Raw genomic sequence first — 20024 nt, 5'->3', positions numbered from 1 at the left:
ATGTCATCCAACCACCTCATCCTCAGTTGCCCCCTTCTCCTCCTGCCCTCAGTCTTTCCCAGCATCAGGGTCTTTGCCAGTCAGTCAGCTCTTCACATCAGGTGGCCAAAGTACCAGAGCTTCAACATCAGTCCTTCCAATGAATATTCAGGGTTCATTTCCTTTAGGATTAACTGGTTTGATCTCCTTGCTGTCTGAGGGACTCTCAAGACTCTTCTCCAGCACCACAGTTCGAAAGCAGGAAGTCTTCAGTGCTCAGCTTTCTTTATGGTCCAACTCTCACATCCATACATGACTACTGAAAAAACTGTAACTTTGACTATATGGACCTTTGTTGGCAAAGTGATGTCTCTGCTTTTTAATGTGCTAACTAGTTTGTCATAGCTTTTCTTCCAAGGAGCAAGCCATCTTTTAATTTCATGGGTCTTTGTCTATCACCAGTCTCTTAATGTCAAGTCATGGCAACTATGTCTACCTAAAACTGTTTATCTGTTAGTTTACTTGAAACTGTTAGGCATGGCAATTATCCATTTTCCCCACTGGATTCAATGAAGGCTGAAACTGTGTCTATTTTTATCCTTGTATAATAGTACTTAAAACAGCATGCCTGGGATATTAGGCACTTAAATACGTAATGAATCAATAAATGGATTCCTTGGTTTTATTGATATTTAAGAGATTACTGAGAAAATTATTTTCCACTCAACAAAGACAAAACAAGACTTTGTGAAAATAAAATGATATAGTCACCTCACTATCTTCGACTGCCATTTTTCCTGAGGGTGGTTTAAATGATGCAAGCATCTCTAATAAATCAAAAAGAGTAGTTAAATGAGGTTCTTGTAAGAGCAAAAGCATTGGAATGTTGTCCTTTTGAGGGGGTGGTAGGCAAGATGCTGGCAGCTGAACACCTTCCCCTTTCCGTTCTCTCCGTGGTGCACCCAAAGACACGAATACCATCTATAAAAACAGGAGCAACAGGGGAGGGGGGGAAATCAACATATAGTTAGACATGTAAGTTTTTGGTTTAATAAATCTGTGATGTAGAAAATAACTCCCCTTACAATTTTAACAAAAGCAGTTAAGAACGGATTTTGTACTATACCTCAACTAAACAACTCCTGACTGTAAGTCAAAAGATGATTAAAACTCAAACCACATTTATGTTTACCTGCATATCCTTAAAACCAAGCTCATGAAGTGCTTTTTCATCATAATCTGTTGTTAATTCATGTCCAGAAGAAATCATCCTGACAGGTCCCATAAGGCCTCCTTAAAAATAGCAGAAAATGAAAGTCAACTTTTTGTAAGAGTTAATTTATCTGCCAACATGAATACATGGTTATAGCAATTAATTCCACTGGACATTAAGCTTAAATATAATTCTCGAGCAAAGTGGAAATGGCACTAAGCATGCTTCCTGCATAATTTGCTTGTCCGAGGTTAGCCTTAGACAGTTAGAAATTCTAAGAAAATCCTCCTTTAGCACCAGTCTAATTAATCAATTTCTGCTTGCTTAATAATATGAAAAATTTACAATTAAAAAAAAACACTACAGAGCTCTCTGAGAACCTACAGCATTTCCCCTCAGCAATACGTGAGACTCAGATTCATTAATGCTTTAGTTCACAAGTAATCAACATGTATTTAAAATGATCCAGTTCTCTCTTCACGATTATTACCCATCAAAACAACATAAAATAGAATACAGGACAGTATAAAGTTCTGGCATGAAATGAAAAAAGATGAGCTACAACATTCTACATTACAGTAAATTCAATGACCTCAATAGATTGAGGCAATTCATTTCTAGAATGCATAAGTCCTCTTTGCTGCCTACATCTTCACTTCCCACCATCATCCGTACCAAAATATGCTTTAGTTGCCCAAGCATGTTCTTTCTTTAAAGCACTGGTATGTTCCCATCTCAGGTCTAAGATGCTCCACCCCAGAAATTCATATGGATCATTTCCATAATTCAAGTTTTTCACCAAATGTGAGCTCTAAAAGGCCTTCATCCTAAATCTAAAGAGCTGCATCTCACTCTTAACCCCTTACTCTGCTTTATCATTCTTCATAGCACTTATTAGTATCTGATATGATATTAAAGTTGTCTCTCATTAAAAAAAAAAAACAGTTCCACAAGCAGGTATGTATTCCCAACATTAGAACAGCAGGTATTCAAATTACTGTTTAATCCATGAGAGAAATTTAAAGAAAATGCTTGATAGAAGAAAATTAAGTAAAATGATGAAATAGCTGATGAATAAACTTAAGTATTGTTAAATTTTATTAACTTAATGTAGGAAGATTCCATTGGATATGCACAAAAACAACTACTTTCAGTAATGAGTGAAGCAGGACTACTGCTTTCCATAATGACATACAACATTTTAAAAACACATTTTCCCTCCACTCAAAAAAATTCTATCAGAAAATATTTCTGGTGAGGAAAACGGGTTCCTCTAGTAAGATCCATTTCAATTATTTTCCTTAAGTATAACTGCTGTGCAACAAAATTGCTAATTGTTGTGGAGCTAAATCTATGATTCTTATCCTTCTTGCCATTTCTAAACCTAGAAACCTTGGTCCTCCCAGTGGTTTGATGAATATTCAACCCTGTATCTTCTGAATATTCCTGTAGTTTATTGGGTGTGTGTACACACACGTGTGTGTAAAAAAAGACTTTAAATTCATCATGATTATTAGAAAGAAACAGGGTTTTTCTTTCTGCCTGAAGACTATTTCTTTGTTACCTATTGTGATTTACTTCACAACTCTTCAAGAGATCATAATGTTGTAGTTTTTAAATGTATATTAGCTAATATTAAAATTCATCTATTATCCTTTTAACCTCTCAGAACTTATAATAGGTATTGTTTTGTTTCTTCACACAGTTTACTATTCGGAGTAGTTTCATCCTATTTAAAGTAAAACTTCATTCATTTTGGTAAAATATATTAAGAAAGAAATTAATTTGGCATCTCTACCATATTTTGTACACAGAAATGCTAGGTATAACCACTTATTCAGGTGTTCATTCATATATCTCGCAAAGTATTATTCTCATATATTACACAAACACAGTAATGAAGAGTACCCACTAAGGACTTTCCTAGCAGTCTAGTGGCTAGCATCCAGCGCTTTCACTGCTGTGGCCCTGGGTTCAATTTCTGTTTGGGGAGATTCCACAAGCCACATGACAAAAAAAAAAAAAAAAAAGCCACATGACCAAAAAAAAAAAAAAAAAAAACCAGTACCTTAATAATGTTTTAAAAAATTGTTACAAAGTACTTGATATCTCTCAGGCTTCCTATTCATCATTATATTACCCGCAAACTATCACTGAGTTCCTTCTTCTGATACTGTTTTATCTAAATCAGTTATTCAGCAGAAAGTAAATCCTCAAGAAAAACCTGAGCTACTACATGGAACAGAAATTCTATACTAAACCTTCAATACTTTGGTAGATTTTTATTAAATTTCCATGTTATTGAGATATTCTAATACAATCTGTAACGATCTTTTTACAACAGTTGATAAAATATCCTTAGTTGTGTTGGATTTGTAAGACAATATAGAGTTGACTTGCTTCCTGTTTCCTTCTAAATACCCTAAGCATGCATGACTTTGCTCCAAAATACAACTAAGATGGCTAGTACTTTATTTAGGATTCAGGTTTCTACCTGATATATGAGTTAGGCTTATACATTGTGTACTCCCTTTAATTATAATTGGTAAATTGGTTTTTAGAGTTAACTGAGCAGCTTTCTATCTTCCACTACTTTTGAGAGGATTTTTAACCTAATTGCTTATTCCTTAACAGTTCTGAAAAAAGTTGCTATCTTTTAAAAATTCAACATCTTAATGCAACGAATTGGAAACAACAAACAAGGAAGGAACAAGAAAAGGAAATATTAAAAATTCTTAGGTTATGATGCTATGTTAAACAACACTCATCTACTTTTTAGCCTCTGGAACTGCAATGAAGTAAATTTTTACAATTCTACAACTATCTGACAGAGAAAAAAGGGAATAGATAATACAGGTTTGCAAGCTGGCAATCAAATGAACTTACAGTAACCATCAAGATCTAAAAAAGATAAACCCTAAAGCAGACACAAAATTATAATCTATAATCTTATTTACACTGATTTGGCAGAGGAACAAGATCAACACCTGACAAAGAAGGAAAAGAGAAGAGTGAAGTAAGAGGTAGAAAGAGAATGAAAAGAACAAGAAAAGGGAAAGGAAAAAATGCAAAGAACAGCACCTCAGTGATCTATAAGGCACGAATACTGCTAAATTTCATCAGAGGTCCAGAAATTATGGTGAGACTAAAGGGGAAATTTTTCTTAAAAACATATAATTGCTCATCTTTTTCAAATTTGATAAATGTTACAAATACACAGGCCTAAGAAGCTGAACTAAATCCAAACTACATAAACACAACAAGGCACATTAATAATCATACTGCTGAAAATCAATGTTAAAGAAACATATTTAAAACCAAGCACAGTTAGAAAGAACATACTGTATATAAAAGATAAAAGATAAGAAAAATGAGAGACTTTCAGTTACAAATTCTGCAAGCCAAATAATAATTGGAAATTTTTCACAAAGTTCTGAAAAGAAATAATTTCTTTACCTAGAAATCTATATCCAGTGAAAATTTCTTTCAAAAATGAAGGCAAAACAAACTTTTTATTCAAACAATAAAAGCTTGAGAAAATTCATCACTAGATCTGCAATATAAACATTTTTAAGCGAAATTTATTAGAAAGAAGAAAAAAGATAAATGGAAATTTCTCAAATCTACACAACAGGAATGAAGAATGCCAGAGTAGTATATATACATAAGGTAAAAGATGAGATAAGGTTAACAGAAAATAATTAGGTAATTAGCTAAGCACTCTGATTAAAATGCTCACGCTGTCACTCTGGATTTTTAAAGATCCAATGATTAAGGCAAAACACATCAATATTCTCAAAAAAAAATACTTTAAGATAACAGGAGTATCCTGAGGACCAAAAAAAAAAAAGATGTTAGATATTAAAAGCACCACTGCAAAAATGAAAAAAACTCAAAAAAACTGCAAAATAAAGTTGAGAACATATCTCAGAGCTAAGACTCAAAGAAATGAAACATAGGAAAGAAAAGATAAATAAATTAGAAATAGTCCAAGAGATGAAACATGTAAAGAATTTCTAGAAAGAAATGATAAAATAGGACACAGAAAATCAGTAATTAAAGAAAATTTCCCCAAACTAAAAGATACAAGTTGTCAAACTAAAAGGGACCTCTGAATATAAAGTACCCATTACAGTTGTTGAAAATAGATCCATACTCAGGCATACTATTGTAAAACAGGCACAAGAAGGTTCAATAAGCTCTGGAAACGGGGAAAAAATATTAACAGGATGTGTAAAAGCTACCAGAAATCAAAATGGCTTCAAAATTTGAAACAGCAACAGAACCACGAAGTTCATTAATACCTCTAAAATTCTGAAACAAGATTATTTCTGACCTAGAATTCTATACTCAGCCAAATTACCAAGTATCAGAAATATATTTTTTATCATTCAAAGAATCTCTCAAGAAATTACTGGACAATTTGCACTACATTCCAGTCAAATAAAAAAAAAGTGAACCAATAAGGAAGGTATGGGATATTGAAAACAGAATAGTCAACACATGAGAAAGACAAAGAATTACAAGGAAGATGATAAAGGAAAGCCAACTACTGGGAGTCACATGTGGAAAACAATCGATAGGATCAGTGTGACTAGAAAAACGTATTCCTGAGGGCCAAGAGACCAAAATCTCTGCTATCTTCACAATACCATCTCTAAGGAAGGAATGCAAAAGTGAAATGGGCCCAGGATCTTGATCTCTACCCAGACTATCAAGTTTCTACTCTCACCTTCAAGTCCTATCATCTCAGAGAAGAAATTTCATTTTGAATGAAAAGATCAGAAAAAGAAAAGCCTATTCTGTTGAGTATTTCAGCATCTTGTCAACCTCATAGCTCTAAGATATGTCTTCACTGTGCCAAGACCTAACCATGAGAACTTTCCCACTGAACCTTCAATGAGGCTTTATACACATCTTTTGGGGTTCCCTGGTGGCTCCAGACAGTGAAGAATCTGCCTGCAATTCAGGAGATCTGGATTCAATTCCTGGGTTGGAAAGATCCCCTAGAGAAGGGAATGGCTACCCACTCCAGTATTCTTGCCTGGAGAATTCCATGGACAGAGAAGCCTGGCAGGCTTCAGTCCATGGGGTTGCAAAGAGTCAGACACGACTGAGTGACTAATACTTTCACTTCTTACTAAAGAGATGAAAGTATACCTTCTTTAGCTTGCATTCTTCGGTGACCCTTTGCCTAACAGGACCATACTCCCTTTTTCCTTAATCCATCAAGTTTCTCTGTGCTTTTGTTTCACAGAACTAAATACATCCTTTAGGAATAGATATATTGGAGGTAAAACTATAAAGAATATTAAAAAAAAAAAATCAAGATAGTGTTAAGAGGAAGAGGAAACAATGATATCAGGGAGGGACAAACAACTAGCTTCTAATAATGTTCCAGTCCTTATTCTGGGTGGTAGGTGCATTGGTGGTTCATTTTATTATGACTCATTTCATATTCTCTTTATATATATTGCAATGTAACAAAAATATACTTTTTGATCTGAAAACTCCATAACTAGGTATTTAGCCAACTCCTGTCAGATAATGTATGTATTAAGGATACTCTGTATAACAGTGAACAAGAAAAATACAAAGTCGATGCCCTTGTTGGGCTTGTATTCTAGAAGGAAAGACAAGACAATAAACGATGCAGGACACAGGTTTGATCTGTCGATCAGGAAAATCCCCTGAAGAAGGGAATGGCAACCCACTCTAGTATTCTTGCCTAGAAAATTCCATGGACAGAGGAGCCTGGTGGGCTATGTAGTCCATGGGGTCACGAAGAGTCAGACACGACTGAGTGACTTTGTAGTCATAGTCATAGCACAACATTATAAAATCAAAAGAAGGGAAACTGCTTAAATATCCCTTAATAGAGAACAGGTAAAATAAATCATGGTACCACCATACTACAGACAATATTGATCTTAAAATGAATGATGTAACTTTCTATATTTAACTATATGGAATGTTCTCTAATAAGCACAATGAACAAGATATAGAAGAGTATAAACTGAATGCTACTATACTTGTGTTTTAACTACATAGCTGACCTCTGAACAACATAGGTTTGAACCGTGCAGATCCATATTTATATGCAGGCTTTTGGATCTGATATATTTTAAATGTACATGTGCTTTCATCTTAAGCACAGTGTACTAAAACTGTTGGCTCCTTACTAAAAGATACCAAAGAATTATCACTCTGCACACAGGCAAGTTAAAAGTCTTAAAAAGAAGCTTTTAAAACTTTAAGATTTTTTTCTGCTAATGTTATCAATCAAAGTGACATTACCAGGTAAGCATTTTAAAATATATATTTAGCCTGTTATAATTCAGACCTTTAACCTGTAAGTAAAATGTAGCAGTTTTTCTGGTTGCTCCTCTGAATAGCCCCTATTTTATGTGCTATGTAAAGACACTAAAAGGGAGTAATCAAATATACCTTTCAGGCCCACATGAAAATTCCTTAATATGATACTATTTTGGAGGGAAGGGGAGATGCATAGGTGGGAATTCAATGATGTATTGTTTTCATATGCTTCAAAAAATATGTCAAAATAGCAAAAAAAACACAAAAAACAAAAAACTACTGAGTAAGACTGGGTACTTAGAGAAGTAACCCACTCCAGTATTCTTGCCTGGGAAATCCCAAGGACAGAGGAGCCTGAAGGGCTACAGTCCACAGAGTTGCCAAGAGTCAGACACGACTTAAAGCGACTAACACTTTCACTTTCAAAGTTGGGTTCTAGGTAGTGTATGGACACAAACTTATTAATTCCCACACTGTTTATCAAATAATGTACAAAAGGAGATTTTTTTTTTTTTTTTTGAGAAAAATGAGTACAAGTGTTTGGAAATAACATCTTAAAGAAAAAGGAAAAAGAGAACTACTAACTCTTGCCTAGGAATTGATGGCACCATACCAAGGGTGGGAGGGGAGGAGTCATGAACATGGCTCGTAGTCTTTATTTAAACAAGTAAAGGTTTGAAGTCAATGTATGATAGAACCTAGAAAACAGAAAAATTTGAACTGATGGACTTACCGGGAAACTCTCCCTTTCGGCTGCTTTGACCAAACTCCTGAAGCTGAGCTTGTTGACTTATTTGTTCTTTCTGTAAATTTTCATACCAATGAGTTACTTCAGCCCTAAGATCTGCTACCTGGTCACTAGGATACATTTCAATAGTCATCTGAAATATGAGATGCAACCAATTTAAAAATACAAAAAGAACATATATTTGAACTGGGAAATGTTATTAACTTGGAAACTGAAACTATGTAACTACCTTGTCAGGAAGTCCAGCTGGCTGGCACACAACCCTTAGCGGCAGGGACTGTTTGTCACTCAGTGCTTTCAAATGACTACTAATACCCGTGCCTTCAATTTGCCATTGTCTGAGATGATATGCAAACCTAAAACACAAAAACCACATACAGGAAGGGTATCATTTTAAACTATTTTAATGCTACAGAAGTTTTTGCTATTTTACAAAATGAAAGAGCCCACAAAAGGGTCCAATACATTACAATTTACCCTACAACATTAAATTTTAAAGTTTGGATTCATGACACTGAATCAAACTCAAATGTGTAAATATAGTTCAGAGTGCCTTAATAATTAGTTTCCAAGAAAAATTACCCAAAAAAAAAAGAAAGAAAAGGCCCATTAAGAATATTATGGAGTTTCTTTGTGTACTTTTAACAAGACGGAGGGAGGACTGGGGAGTAGCAGAGACAGGAGGAATTTAAAGAGATAAATTAATCTTGGTAAGTCAAATGGCAAGCTGTCAATCCTATTTTCAAAGGAAGAAAAAAGATATTAGGAAAGATTTTTCAAAGAAAGAACTGTATTGCAGTAAATATATGTAAACCAGCCTAACAATTTAGAAAGCCGATTCCATGACTGCTAAAATCATAAAATGAATAATAAAGATTAATATGTCAGAGGAGACAGGGAATTAAGCAAGACACTAAATATTAATTTTCTAACTGATTTTCAGTTGAAGACAGGATCCAGGGTACCTCAATTTACTTAAGGAAAAAAAAAAAAATCAATGTTAAACTAATCAGCAATTCTGGAATAAAAGGGCAAATAAGCAAATAAATGTACTTGATTTCCAAGATGTGATCCAATATCCACCTTCTATGAGCAAAAGCGTAATCTATCTTTTGGAGCCTGATAATTCTTAAGTAATGAGGGGGTTATCTGGTGCACTACCGATATCTGGCAGTCTTCTAGCTACTATATGCCAGTAACATTGCCTTCTCCCTTAAGCTGTTATAACCAAAAATGTCTCCAGGAATTACCTAATGTTCTCTGGGAAACAAAATCATTTCTGGTTGAGAACCACTGTTAAGATTATAACCTTATCTCTTTTTAAAAAGAAAATCCTTTGAAAAAGACATTTTTATTTACTCTTTTAATATAAGGAATACATAAGTGCAATAATTACTTTATATTTTCATTTTATAAATGTTTAGGCAAATTTAAATTAGAAACAGCAATCTTTGAAAATGACATTTTTATTTACTCTTTTAAGATAAGGAATAAACACAATAATTACTTTATGTTTTCATTTTATAAATGTTAGGCAATTTTTATTAGGATTAGCACTAAGCACATTAAGCACCTGAAACTATATGATACTACACAAGGATTTGCTTGAAAATTCCTATATAATTTTTTTTTAAACTAGCTCTCAGTTTTTGAATATTCAATTGTTTCCTAGATTCTTTACTTGCCATCCAAAAAGTATTTATATAAATTATTTAGCACCAACATTAACATTTAGAGGAAAACATACACAAATACAAAGGTTTCTATTAAGGATATTATAAACAATTTTCTTGAGTTTGAAAAAGTTTGTACACCTGAGCAGGAACTTCTGAACTAAAATTCATTAAACTTATAAAACGCACCACTGGAATCCTAGGAAAAATTTGTTTGAAAAGACTTTTAAATAAGCGCCTATTTTAAAAACATGGGTTAACGCTGTATAAGGGCCCGAACCAACAGGACTGTTTTGGTTTGCTGTTTGTAGACCCTGCAGCACAGAGAAAATTTTAGAAAACCATCTACTGTTATCATTAACAATAAATATCTGAGAGGAAAAGGTAGACTATAGAGACTCTTGATTTTCTTTAGTATTATCTTAGTGTAATATCTGAATTTTATAATGAGTATGTATTAATTTTTTATTAATTTGAATAAGACATACCACATTTACTTTTTATTTTTAGCTTTTAAAGTGATAAAAATTATGAGGTAGTGTGAAGTTTCTGTTGAAAAAGACTCAAGAGTTCCCTTACACATTCTTTAAAAACACAAGGAATTATTTAAGTAGAATTTCCACAATTTACAACTGTAATCAAAATAAGGAATTTTGCAAAGCCTAAATGTTTTAAATCACAGAGCCATGTTATTTATAAGGAATGTGTAGAAAATCTTTATTCAGTATTTTCTGACATTTTAAACAAAGGTCAATATATATAAATGGTATAGGTTTTCATTATCAAACTGAGCTCGGAAGTTGAAATAAGTTTTAACAATTTTGTTCAACAGTTCTTTGTACTTTTACATTTACTCATGATTTTTAACAAACAGAATTTCTTAATTAAAACTATCTACTCACCTTTTAATTCAGTCGATATATTCATAAATGTTAATTTGCTTTATTTCTGTATTACACAGGGTATGTCTAAATTAATTATATAGATATTCATTAACACAGAATTTTTTGATCATGTTTCCATGGTAAATGGAAATTCAAAATTAAAATACTGTCTCCTAGTCCAGGAAGAAAAAAAAACAGCAAATGAAACAAATGACTCAACTTGATTCAACTATGAGAGATTATCTGATGTTCTTGGTGAGAGTTTTAGTGAAAACTTTTTTGGTAGTGGTGTTCTGCCATTTCAATCATAGTAATACTTTCTTAGAGATGGAATTCCGTCTAGAGATTTTTATTCATGCACATCTTCTCAGAGTCATGATATTTACAGCTCTGCAGTATTTACCAGGAACCTATATTGCTGATTCCACGATGATATGGTACATATCATGAATAAAAATTACTTCCATTACCAACTCTTCACTTTTGGTAAGTTATGTTTTCTAGCTGCCCCCAAGAAAACCTTTAGTTTTAAGAATACTTTCGGACATATCAGCAATTTTTTTAAAAAGCCTAAAATTCATTCTAATAATGTGGTTTAAAAAAATTACCTTCTCCTAAATGCTTCCAGATGTGTCTTCAGCATAAGGAGTCCTCTTTCTATAACAGTGAGACTTGAGTGTGATTCCTGTTCAAGACTGCTAGAAGCTATCATAAGACTCTCCATACACTTACTAATAAATTCTTGCTCCTTCTCCAAACCCGTTTTACCTAAAAAATCAGATGTTTAGATATGTATTATCAACCTTATATTCTTATTTAGCTGTGTTAAAGTAAATTAATTATAGCTAAGAAAAATACTTACATAAAAATTACCTATCAGACAGTATTTCAAATCACTCACCATTAATATAATAGGAGTTAATATACTGGATAGCTGCTCGACTGACATCACCAGATTGTGCTCTTAAAGCAATGCCCCAAAATTGGTCCATACCACAAAGCTAAGAAACAAAAATATGCCATCTATAAATGTTAACTGTCAAACAATGTTTAATTAAAGACCAAAGTTACAAATTTAAAAGGCACTCAATATCAAAGAGTTTTAATACTTTATAAAGTATTTAAAAGGCAATTCCTAATTACTTAGTATTATTAACTAATATTAAATAATAATGATAAAAACCTTGGAAATTTCTTCAATTTCTGAAATATACCTGTACTAGTTATAAAAATACCTACTTACAAATCAGCTATGTATGTGTGTAACATTTAACTCAAAAGTTATGACTACACAGTGAGAAAAAGTCAAGTCCTCAAAACATGCTACAAAGGAATAACAACTGATATAATTATTAGCATAATATGTTAATGCTTTCATCCAACTTATTCTGAAAGTCATTGATTTCAGGTATTCACAAAAAATTTAAAAGATTCACTAACTGAAACTGATAATTTATGACTTAAACTATGAGATGAAAAAAAATGTTTTCAGTGAAAATTACAGAAAAAGTAAACAGTGGAAGTTCTCAAAAACTGTAACTAGGGTGAAGAAAAGATAATCACCTGATAAGTGACAGAATAGCTTTAGTGATCATGTCATCTACTTAAAAAGCAGTATTATCTCAAAATTAGAGTGTGACCTTTTAGGTAAATCAGATCTGTCCAACTGTCTGAAATCACCAAATTGAAACTTTTCATAGTGCTATCAAAGTAAGAGCTTGAACCAAAACATTAAAAACAAAAATAAGTAAACGAAATACTACTCAAACAAGGAAAGAAGTAGGAAGATACTATGAAAGCAATATACAACTGCTTGCTCTAAATACAATTACAGTTACCTTTACCACAAACTTTACAACAGTTTACTTTTCTCTCTATAACACAACTCAATCTCTAAAGAAAATTAATGAAAAATAAAGGTGGAGTGCAGATGGCATGAATCAGAGCCATCATTAATAAACTGAAAAGTCCAATATGCAAGACTTTCAAACAACAGTCTATGTTAGGTGAGTCTAGGAAAATAACGCATTCAACAAAAACTTGCAGTCATCCAACCTAGCCAAATAAGAGCCAGAAATAAGACTAGCACTCTGTGACAGTCTTCAGCTAATGATCTGATCATCACGCCTTATGGTCAGTAATGATTTAGGCATATTCCACTCCAGAAGAGAAGTTACTGACAGGAACTCTGAAGTTGCCCAAGAGCAACTAAAAGTTTGGCCACAAAAATGGCCTGAAAAACAGATTTTAGATAAATCAAACTTCTACTCAGCAAAATCCTTTATTAACCAAGGAACATACAGTAAATTATGTTACTTCAGTTATATTAACACACAATAGTCTTATTAGTTTCAGGTATATAGCACAGTGATGCAATGTTTTTATACATGATTAAATGATTACTGTAAATAAGATCAATTACCATCCAGCACCATATGAAGTTGTTACAAAATTATTGATTATATTCCCTAAGTGGACGTTACATCTTTGTGACTTATTTGTTTCACAGTTTGAAGTGTGTATCACGTTTCCATTATGCACAACAAAGATTATTTTCAGTAATAAAAATTACCATATTTGCTTTATAGAACTTTTAAAACCCAAAAGATAAAGCTTCTTAAGACTTCAGAATAAAAGTCTGCTGAGTCAGTAAATTCAATGCTTGGTAGTAATCTAATTTGAGGAACAACAAAGAAATTCCACAAGCTGACCCAATAAAAGGACAAATCTCAATTCATACCTCAGAGTTTGAACCACCATCATAGGCACTGGTAGCAAGTCGAGCTAAGTTACACAGATGCTGAAACAGATTTAAGCCAGTCATGCTAATTGTTTCAGGTTTTAGCTGCGGCATCTTTAAAAAAAAAAAAAGTTGTCACGGTAGTTTAGGTGTAATAATTTATTTAGCAGATTTCATTTTATTAGATTTAACGTAACACAATTTAAGTTAACAAACCTTGTTTTACTGAAAACACTGAAGAGGAAAATGTAATAACTGAGATTTTTAGTGATAACAAAATAATTTCATAAAAAATTTTAATCACAAAGTTGAAACCTGTCTGATACGTGCTTCAATTTTTGAGATGTATTATAGACCCAAACCAGAGGAAATTTTAAAATTTTATTAGTTATTATATACTTACACCAGACACACTTACAACATATAGATAAATACAGTTTTTGTATAAGTCAGAGTTTGAAATTAAGATAACTGAAGACTTGTTTGTAGCTTTATCTTAAATCTATTAAGTGAGTTAGTTTCTATCACCAAAACTCATTCGTATGAACTCAAGGCTACCACAGAGACTTTCTAGAGCCTTTATAATCTCAAAAATCAGCATATAAAAAATAAAGTGTATTGGTTTATTATCAAAGTTTTAAAATTTAAATGGAAAATTATCTACTGAACCAAATGCGACATCTTATAAATAAATATAAAAACTGGATAGATGTGTGAAATGCAGCATCTTATAAATAAATATAAAAACTGGATAGATGTGTGTCTTTAATATCATGACAGCCCTTCCTACAAATGCTCTCCCCACCCCCCCCACCCCCCCACCCCCAGAAATCGACAAATCTGAACATTAGCTTATATCTGCCAGAAGACTGGCTAAAACCATACCATTTAATTAAAAATTGCAGAATAGGGCTCTCACACTAGTAGGTGTGGCACCACCCCTCAAAAATTGAAACCCAGTGTTGTTACTAATGATTTTAAAAAATACATAACAAATCCCCACACACACCTCTTATTACTGTTCACCAAGTTATTCTACTTACTGTTAGTTTAAGTACTTTAGCTAAGGAACATAACCTTTTTGTAAATCTAAACTAAGTATTCATTTAGATATATTAACACTGTAGAGCACAAAACTAAAGCAACATCTAAGTGGCAAAAATTATACAAGGACTGCAGAGAAGCAGTATATTCATCGTTTTTAAAAAGTATTCCAGGGCTTCTCTCGTGGTCCAGTGGCTAAGAATCTGCCTTGCAATGCAACAGGTTCAATCCCTGACTTAGGAAGATTCCACATGCCGCGAGGCAACTGAGCCCACATGGCTACACATGCTTTGCACCAAGAGAAGCCCCTGCAGTGAGAAGCCCTGGCACTGGACCTGCAGAGTAACCCCCGCTCATCACAAGAGAAAGCCCCAGGCAGCAGTGAAGACCCAACTAAAATAATTAAATATTAACAAACTTTTTCTAAAAATTAAAATATTTTAAAAGAGGAAAGAAATGAACATTACAGTTTACATTTCAAGAGAGAAAAAGGAAATATAGAAAAATAATACATATAGTCAAGAAACAAAATTACCTTCTCCAGGAAAAGATGTTTGTAGGTTTCCATTCCCATAGCATGTTGATCTTTACTTCGAACTTGATTTAAAAACCAATGGAGTGCATCATCGTAGCACTCAGAATCTTCTACTAAACAATGCCATAAAATATCAACTTGCTCCAAACTTAACCCTAGATAAAATTACATATTTTAAATCCTGGTACATACAACACTTTCATCCTAATTAAATATACTTAGAAGCACCAATATATACAGAAAAATTAGAGATATTTCATAGCATTTTATAAAAATTATTTCATAAGAGACTTTATATAATTTATGCTTTCAAAAGTAGTTAAATATACTCCACAGATAAACTATCTTTAAAAACAAGACTTATATAGAATAGTATCCTAGAAGAGACATTTGTTCTGGAAAGTCCTTTTCTTTAAGACATGAACAATCATTGTATTATAGCAAACATGATTAAAAAGAAGTAATCCCAAAAAAGTTAAGTCAGTTCTAAGGTTTAAGGGTAAAGAATACAGTGGATACCATATTCAAAGCTAATTCTATGCAAATAGGAGATAAACAATAAATGCCAATAAGCATCATTTTTGTAAATTATGAAAAAGGGATCCTTATGATTAATAAAACAAAAAGGAACTGACTACCTAAAACAGAACAGCAACACATCACAGGAAACAATTAACCTTATGATTAATAAAACAAAAAGGAACTGACTACCTAAAACAGAACAGCAACACATCACAGGAAACAATTAGCTAAGAAGCCACTGTAATCAGACAAAATCTGTATGGTATTAATACTTTGACCCAAGTATTAGATAATTCTAAAGTGTGTCAGAAGGAATCAGAACTATTCAGAATCAAAGAAAAGGCATTAGGGCAATCACAACTCTGATAAGTGAGACAATCCAAAAGTGTAGAATAAAATCATCACAGGGATTTCTAAAGTACATCATAAGGGATTCAAGAGCAAGGGCTTATTCCTCAGAATCAGAAGGCACTGAGAAGATGATAGAATCTTAAGTAACCACCACCACCATCCTTTTTCCGGCCAGTATGGAGCTGCTTGGAGGCTGGTTGGGGTGGTGAGGTCTGAAGCAGCTTCTGGAATTTCTGAGCAGCCCTGGTCGATACAAGATGGACCCAGTAGTCTTGAGTTACATGGACAGTCTTCTGTGGCAGTCCTTTGTCTCATACTGGATCCTCCAAGCTAGCTCAACATCCATGTTACTGGGTTTGCCTTTGAGTACTTTGCCAATAGTCAGTTTCATGACTGCTCTGACCATGTCTGCTTCATTAGCCCCAAAGTCACTCAGTTTATCAAGTGCACTGGCAACCCAGCAGGGATCACCATGTTGCCTGAACCCTTGGACCTCTCCAATAAAGAGCTATTATTTTTAGCCATCAATGATAATTCTAACCACACAGCTAGCGGAATCCATTGGAGCTTGTTGGTTTATCTCCAAGACAAAAATGGCTTTTTTCATTATGATTCTTATGGTAGTAGCAACTAATTCCATGCAAAGCAGGTAGCAAAGAAACTAGAGGCTCTCTCAGGCAGAAAAGGAAACAAACTGGCCTCTGTGGAAGAGAAAGTGCTCAACAAAACAGCTATAACTTGTGATATACATGGTATGTAACACGGAGGCCTTGTGTCAGAACTTCTTTAGACAACAGCCAGAATCACTATTGCAGCTACTCACTCTTACATACATCACAAAGAATAGAGAAGAATGGAAAGATCTCATTGCCAGACCTGCCAAAAATTAGCTGTTGAAATATATTTGACTTTTGTAGTCTCTTTCTGCCTGTCCCCATGGATTGGATGGCTGCAGTCTCAGTGTCAGAGGGAAGATGTCTGGGAGAGGAAAGCTTCGGATGCTTACTTTCTCCTGAGAGAATGTTATCCTCTGCATTCTCCTAATGGGAAGTTTTGCTTTAACCCTAACTTTAGAGCAATATGTTCCATGAAAATGTCTTCAAAACAGGCACCAAAACCTTAAAACTAATCTTAACCAATCTTAACACTTATTAATTCCCTTTTGGTCTTCCTTATCCACACTGGTTTATTCCAAAGAAAAAAGACTAATCTGTAAAACAAATTAAGAATATGTGAAATCCAGAAGCAAGAAGAAAATCGTAAGAACCAAAAACTTATTGCACAGTCCACATATTCCAAGAGATCAACTGGCTAGAAGCAGATCAAGTCCCAACCAAATGTAAGATCGAAATATTATCAGTTACTCAGTTCTGTGATACCTTTTCCATTCAACAAGCAAAGGCTTTCCCCTCTACAAACTCTGCCAATACTTGATAAAGATGGTGTTAGCCCATAGTCGCCCACTGATTCCTAGAACTCTTTTAAGAAAGAGGGAATAGTAAATAACATTGTTAAAATAAATGTGGTATACCTCTTGTTTTGCATCTGAAACTAAAAGTTGGTTTGAGATATAAAGGAAAAAAAGTGACCTTTCTCAACTCTTTCACTTAATTCAAAATGCAGATAATGAAATTTTTGAAATGTGGAACCAAGAATAAAAAGAAATATTATTCCTTCCAAAAAAAAAGAAACCACTCGCAACCCTCCCCCTACTTCGAAAACCAGATGAGATCCAAAACCACCTCAGAAAATATTTACCTAGTAGCAGTATCAGTCTAAGAGACTGATCCGAAAAATGTATACAAAATGTATCCAATCAGATCATCATAGATAGTTAATACATGTCTTGTTCATTCTAACAATCTGTGCCCCTGAGAGCCAACATAAAAAAACCTAGGAACAACCTTTAGTGTATAAATTAAACACAGTAAGTAGTTAAGAAGAGATAAATGCAGATAGGTAAGAATCTTTTTAAAAAAATCTGTAACTTTGGAGTAACCATATTATACTTGAAAGATACTGTGCCAGTTAGAGAAGTACAATTATGATGTGGGATAAGTTCAAAGAGGATTCTAAATGTGCAGTAGCTATTGAAAGCCCACACAGAAAGAACATATTCTGTGTTTAATGGAACGGGAGCAGCAAAATAAATAACTCATTATTCAAATACTGAAAAAAATAATTAACTTTTTCCAATGAAAATATATATTCAACAAACATGAAACAATAGTCATGTGAAATTATTTATACTGAAAATATTTGTTTGGGTTTGATTTCTCCATGTATAAAGATTTTTTTAATATTTTATATTATTTCTTGTATATCCTGAATCATAATGGGTATAATAAATGACCCAGTAACATGAAACAGGGGTTTCCTATCAAAAACAGGTGCCTTCATTTTGAAATCTACTGGTATCATAATGTTAGTGACATTTGTTACAAACACCTTGACTTAAAGAAATTACAGACTTAAACTGTAAAATAAACACATGGCATACCTCAAGCATAGATATGGACTTAAAGAGTCATGAAGACATCTCTCAGGCTAGCAAAACACTCACCCAGCAGTTTGACATTAACCATAGCTAAAAAAAAGAATGTCCTACTAACAAATGAGGTTGCTGACACAGACATACAGAAAACGAGGCATGTGGAGCATTAAAGAAAATAAGTCAGTCTAGCAAGAGGAAAGGTGATCTGGCCAAAAGAAATCAACCTTCCTCCTTTCTTGTGAGGGTATCTTGCATGTGGATTTAGAAATGGTCCACAATCTTAATATACCAGACCAATCTCTCTGTTTTAAGATTAATTATTAATGAAATTGAGTTTGAGATTCATCTAAATTAAACGTGTCTCTAAATTTCTGTCACCTATGAAGTCAACCAATCTGGGATAAGATTAGCCCTGATAATAATATACAGACAGTGGCTGTTTCCAACTGGAGTGAAAGGAATATTCTATTAACCAGAGGTTAAAAAAAAGAAAAATACAGTCACTCTAACATGATATGTTCTCCTATCCCAAATATTTTGTTCATGCAATGAGTCATTCATTCATTAAGAAACTAACACATTCAGAGACTGAAACAAGAACATGTCAGGGACAAGTTGCTATTGCCATACATACAGATAGGACGTTTAGTACTGAGAATAATTTGATTACCACAGAAATCTAAAGGTATGAGTACATTTAACTGGACTCTTTCAAGAATCAACGAAGATCTAAAAACTTATTAAAATATTGATTAAAAAACTTACTGAAATGATCAGGTGATCCCAGAGTTGAAAAGACACAAGTTAAGAACTGAAGTCGCACCTGAACTTCGGCACTATGGCTATACCTGCATTTAAAAAATCGTTAAAATAATTAGCTGAGAGATCCTATTTTTTAATTATTTTTAAAGATCTAATGGTCCTAATCTTAAATTGTACCAAATAAATAAAATTCCATTTAAGAACTCAATTATCAAGTATTTCAAATTATATCTTTGGCTACACACACAAAAAATGGCCAAAGCCAAATGTTACATGAAAGAATTGCTATTTAATATTATAAAAATCTACAAATTATTAGAAAACAAACTTTCAAATTAGGTAAGTAGGTAAGAACAACAGTGGAAGAAATGTTACTTTAAAATATGCAATACATACATTAATTTTAATATTTAATACATTTCCATCTAGAAATACCATGTTTCACCGTCACTGTCCCTCCAGGGATACTACTATATTCCTTAAACAAGAAATGTTAATGATATATCATTTCCATAAATACAATTCATAAAGAAAACAGCTGATACAAAATAAGCATTTCTGAATGCTATTTCAAATCCAAGTAACTGTAATTCATGTGTACAAAATTCAATGTATAATGTAAAAGTTGCTTTGAAAGCTTGTATTTACTTAGTAGGTAATTTCACATGGTTCTCTGGGAATCAGTTTGTCAGCATTTGCAAAGGAAAGCATTTTAAGAATCAAGCTTGGTCTGTGGTACAGAAAAGGTAGGAGATGTGTCTGAA

General features: G+C 33.2%; 1 protein-coding gene and 1 pseudogene across 5 annotated transcripts in view; one reads left to right on the top strand and one right to left on the bottom strand.

The window, feature by feature from the left end:
* The window catches only part of USP34 (ubiquitin specific peptidase 34), a 224651-nt gene that overhangs the window by 84308 nt on the left and 120319 nt on the right, over positions 1–20024 (bottom strand). For 4 of the 5 annotated variants that reach the window (XR_006343487.1, XM_043917700.1, XM_043917703.1 and 1 more), the window contains 9 exons: positions 19264–19346; positions 15132–15286; positions 13553–13666; positions 11714–11813; positions 11421–11580; positions 8485–8611; positions 8241–8388; positions 1172–1272; positions 751–960 (listed from right to left, as the gene is read on the bottom strand). Coding sequence is in view for 4 of the 5 variants with exons in the window: in XM_043917700.1 (XP_043773635.1) it covers positions 751–960; positions 1172–1272; positions 8241–8388; positions 8485–8611; positions 11421–11580; positions 11714–11813; positions 13553–13666; positions 15132–15286; positions 19264–19346 (1198 nt within the window). In the remaining variant the exon portion in view is untranslated. The remainder of the gene's footprint in view (positions 1–750; positions 961–1171; positions 1273–8240; positions 8389–8484; positions 8612–11420; positions 11581–11713; positions 11814–13552; positions 13667–15131; positions 15287–19263; positions 19347–20024) is intronic. The other variant, XM_043917702.1, reaches the window with a different exon arrangement.
* LOC122702533 lies at positions 16262–16894 on the top strand (annotated as a pseudogene).

The sequence above is a fragment of the Cervus elaphus genome, chromosome 11 (assembly GCF_910594005.1).
Source record: "Cervus elaphus chromosome 11, mCerEla1.1, whole genome shotgun sequence".
Taxonomy (NCBI): Eukaryota; Metazoa; Chordata; class Mammalia; order Artiodactyla; family Cervidae; genus Cervus; species Cervus elaphus.
This window is presented reverse-complemented; position numbering and strand designations above follow the sequence as displayed.